Raw genomic sequence first — 2,246 nt, 5'->3', positions numbered from 1 at the left:
GTGTCCTGCTGATGAGGGGCCTAGGGTTCTGGTCTGGGAGCTGGCCAACTCTAGTGGGAATCCAGCCCCAGACACAGGCTGTCAGGGCTGCCCGGTGCTGAAGGATGCCGCTCCCCTTGGGCACAGCAGTGATGTCAGCCCAACAAACTCTCCATTGCTTTCGGGAAGCACAGAGAACCCAGGGTTTTGGAGCACTGGACCTGGGAGGGGGGCACCCGCGTGAGCCAGGCTGGCTTCAGACAGAAAGCCTAAGGGAGGCCATAAGGGGTGTTGGACCCTTGATAGGCCCGTCCCTGCTCTGTGCTCACAGGCCACTCCGAGTCGTCACACAGTCTGTCACCCACCACCAGTGCCGGCCTCCAGACAGAGCTGTCTTGGAGAACAAAGTTGTGGTCCACGATCAGGGAAGAGCCAACACCTGTGGGTCCAGACACGTTCCCAGGAAGCAAGACACAGGGCACGCGACCCCAGTGGACCTTCCTGAACATACGGGAGGGGCTGACCCCCAGCCCACTCAGGATGCAGGCTCAAGCCATCCTGCTGGATTATCAACAGAGAAGGCTGGAGACCTGGCGACATTCAAGTCACACACGGAAAATCATCTCATGAACTGTACGGTTCTCCCCTTCGGCAGAGCCACAGACAATCTGAAGTTCTAATTAGAAATTTAAAATTTATCAAACAGATTAAATTTAGAAGAAATAAAAATTAAAAACATGTATTTTACTTACTAAATTGTCAGTTTCTGGATCTTCACAAAAGAAGGGCTTTCCTTCCTTCTCTTGCCTCCTCACGAAGCTCTCAATGTCCACGTCAAAACTGGCAGAAGTGGTGCCTTCCGAGCCCTGTGTAGACTGTTCACATTTTTCAAACAACAAAGCTAATAATGGAAATAGTGGATGCCTGGGGGGAAAAATTTTAAAATATGTGTTCTACACTTTCATGAAAATGTTTTAGTATGTACATACGCAATGTTTTATATAACAGCTTTGCTGAGATGTAATTCACACACCACACAATTCATCTATTTACAGTTTATAATGCAACGGATTTTAGTACAGTCACAGAGTTGTGCAACCATCACCACAGTCGATTTTATAATATTTTCATCCCCCAAAGAAACCCTGTAACTATTAGCAGTCACCCTCCATTTTCCACCAAACCCCAGCCCCAGGCCACCACTAATCTTACTTTCTGTCTCTACAGATTTGCCAATTCCAGACATTTCACATAAATGGAGTCATATACTGTGTGGCCTTTGGTGTCTGGCTTCTTTCACTTAGCGTGATGTTTCCTAGGCTCATCAGTGTCGTAACATATAACAGCACTTCATTCCTTTTTACGGCTGCATAATATTTCACTGTATGGTTAACACCAGTTGGACAGTTTTAAATTTTACTTTCAGATCCACACTCCATTTTGAGTAGATTTTTGTAAAGGATGTGAGATTAGGTCAAGGATCTTCTCTCTGCATGTTGATGTCCAATTGTTCCAACTTGGACAATTTGTTGGAAACTCCACCTTTTCTCCACTGAGAAGATCAGGGAGACTGATTCTTCCAACTTCATTCTTCTTTTCAAAATTGTTTTAGCTGGTCTAGTTCTTTTGACTTCCATATAAAATTTAGAAATAACTTGTCTATATGTACAGAAATATCCTGCTACAACTTTAATTGTAATTGCTATAGAGCAATTTTAGGAGAAATGACATCTTTACTATGTTGAGTCTTCCAATCCATGAACATCGTATGCCCTTTATTTAGGTTTCCTTTGACTGCTTCCATTGGCATTTTATAGTTTTCAACATAAAGGTTTTGTATGTGCTTTATTAGAATTATACCTACATTTTTTTGGAGCTCTCGAAAGTGGTATTTTCTCTTTAATTTCAGTTTCTAATTGTACATTACTGGTAGAGAAATAGGATTGGTTTCCGTGTGTTGCCCTTGCAACCTGTGACCTAATTAAACTCATTTATTTAGTTCTGGAAGTTCTTTGGTACACTCTTTGGGATTTTCTATATGTGGACCATCATGTCAGTTGTGCATAAAGCCAGCTTTATTTCTTCCTTTCTAACCTGATATGCCTTTTCTTTCTTTGTCTTGCCTCAGTGAACTGGCTAAACTTCCATCACAGAGCTGAACAGGCAGAGTCAGGGTGGACATCTCTGCCTTATCCCCAAACTTGGGGGAAAACATTCCGTCTTCCGCCATTAAGTATGATGCGAGCTGCAGGGTTCTTTTGTAGTTT

General features: G+C 43.3%; 1 protein-coding gene across 2 annotated transcripts in view; it reads right to left on the bottom strand.

Moving 5' to 3' along the window:
* PKNOX1 (PBX/knotted 1 homeobox 1) overlaps positions 1 to 2,246 on the bottom strand; it is a 31,561-nt gene that overhangs the window by 21,198 nt on the left and 8,117 nt on the right. Inside the window, exon 4 of one of the 2 annotated variants that reach the window (XM_007451127.1) lies at positions 732 to 903. The exons of the other annotated variant lie outside the window; for it this stretch is intronic. Coding sequence (XP_007451189.1) covers positions 732 to 903 — 172 coding nt within the window. The remainder of the gene's footprint in view (positions 1 to 731; positions 904 to 2,246) is intronic. 2 annotated transcript variants of the gene reach the window in all.

Source organism: Lipotes vexillifer, unplaced genomic scaffold, assembly GCF_000442215.2.
Source record: "Lipotes vexillifer unplaced genomic scaffold, Lipotes_vexillifer_v1.1 scaffold1761, whole genome shotgun sequence".
Lineage (NCBI taxonomy): Eukaryota > Metazoa > Chordata > Mammalia > Artiodactyla > Lipotidae > Lipotes > Lipotes vexillifer.
This window is presented reverse-complemented; position numbering and strand designations above follow the sequence as displayed.